The 1,764-nt window shown below is 52.2% G+C and overlaps 1 protein-coding gene across 1 annotated transcript; it reads right to left on the reverse strand.

Annotated features, from left to right (window-relative positions):
* Positions 1–77: 77 nt before the first annotated feature.
* On the reverse strand, positions 78–1,161 carry MONBRDRAFT_29460 (uncharacterized protein; the record flags this gene model as incomplete). Its single annotated transcript, XM_001749953.1, has 4 exons — positions 78–354; positions 415–678; positions 835–1,021; positions 1,098–1,161. The coding sequence occupies 4 exons, from the start codon at positions 1,159–1,161 to the stop codon at positions 78–80; spliced, it is 792 nt and encodes a 263-aa protein (XP_001750005.1).
* Between the last annotated feature and the right edge of the window lie 603 nt (positions 1,162–1,764).

Here is a 1,764-nt window from a genome sequence, read left to right on the forward strand (position 1 = left end):
AACAGGTGAGCATGCGTTGTGACTGGAAAATGAGACCATTTTAAGCCAAGCAAGGTCATCTTCTTGAAGGCGAGTACCTACAGAAGCTGCATGGGGGAAGCGTCCCCAGGCTCGGGCTCAGCTTGAGCACCATCATGGAGTGGCTGCTGTTGTTGCTGTTGTTGCTGTTGTGGTGACGGCTGCGGTTGTGATGAGGGCATGATGTCTGATGTTGCTTCAGGGTGCAATGGTGGATCTGATGTCTCAGCGCTGTCCTCCACATTAGCGGAGGACCCTGGGCCGGTGATGGGTTCAGAAGGGGATGTCGTTGATGACTCAGGCTCACCATTTGCAGGAGCGCGGGAACTGGCGCGTCTACGTGCGCCGGTTCGCAGACGAGGCGTAGCCAAGGCTGCGTTACTCGGCGGGTCATACCGGATCTCCTCATTGACGCGTTCGAAGACGAACCAGGTTTGTTCATGAAACGGCTTGAGCTTAGCGGCCCCAATCGATCGAATCTGTTTAATTGACTTGGCATTCGGGAATCGTGTCCAGTGCTTTTCATGCAGGTGTTCGGCAAGTCGTTGCAGAGTGCTGGACTGTGGAGGCTTGACGTTGGGAATAGGGTGCTCTTTGAGAGCCTTGATGAGTGCGTTTTGAAAAAGCGTATTGCCGAGTGCGGCGCAGGTGATTTGAGACCTGAAGGCGCGGCCGGGACCAGGGTACCAGGCGTGCGAGCGAAGCGACATCGATGAGAATTCAACCAGGTTATGTTGGTCAACACAGCTGCGTAGGGCTGCTGTCACGTTATCAGAACAAGCAAACCAACAAAAAAGGGCTCGACAATCGACTCACCCTAAATTGATCGGCAGGGGAACACCTGGTGGAGGTCGAGGGCATGGAAGGAGCGATGATGGCGCCTGCGTGCTCGCAGCCGAAGGCGATGGGGCTCTTTCTGCGGTCACGGGCGGTTGGGCACTGGCGGCAACGTCGGCAACTTCATCTGCCACGGTCGTTGAAGCTGTGGCAACAGATCGGGTCCCTATTGGAAGCCGCAATCAGAGCGTGCGCCTAATGAGGCTGGCTAGAAAGTGGGCCACATCACACGCGGAGCCCACCTTGAATGGGAAAGAAGGTGTCGATAGTTGCTGCACGTCGTCGTTGTTGACCATCGCAGGCCATGGCATGGCGGTCTCTTGGCATGGTCAGATCTGCTCAGGGTTGGCAAGGTATCCCTTTGGCAGCTGGCTTTGATGCGCGAAAGAGATGAACAAAATTGGAAAAAAAAAAATGAAATTGTCAACCAGAAGTAATATACTTTCAACCCCTTTATCTCATGTTGAGATTTGAATTATTGAAGCCCTCAAAAATGGCCTGAACTTATTCAGAATAGCAACAAAGATATACAAATATTTCGAGCCCCATCATGACAAAGAATACCTTTTATGAATCAAGTCAGAACGTAAATTTGGGCAAAAGCAATTCAAAAAGGTATTCTACAGAATACAGGGGATCGAATATGTCAAAGTACATGACATTTCCTCCCGAGGGTAATTGCCCCAAGCCCTTGTTTTAAACCAGCGGAAGGGCATTCATTGGTTGGAACACGTGTTGCAGGCACAGGAGGTGTCTCCTCTTCATGCACACGCTGGAGATGGGATTTGAGGGTGGCTGAGCGATCATGGCGGTAGCCGCATCCCTCCACCGGGCAATGAAAGTTCCCATCTTCTTCTCGGTGCCTCATGATGGTTTGCCCATTGAGCCTGACGGACGTGCTTTTTTGAT

Source organism: Monosiga brevicollis, genomic scaffold (assembly GCF_000002865.3).
Source record: "Monosiga brevicollis MX1 MONBRscaffold_35 genomic scaffold, whole genome shotgun sequence".
In the NCBI taxonomy this organism is placed as follows: domain Eukaryota; class Choanoflagellata; order Craspedida; family Salpingoecidae; genus Monosiga; species Monosiga brevicollis.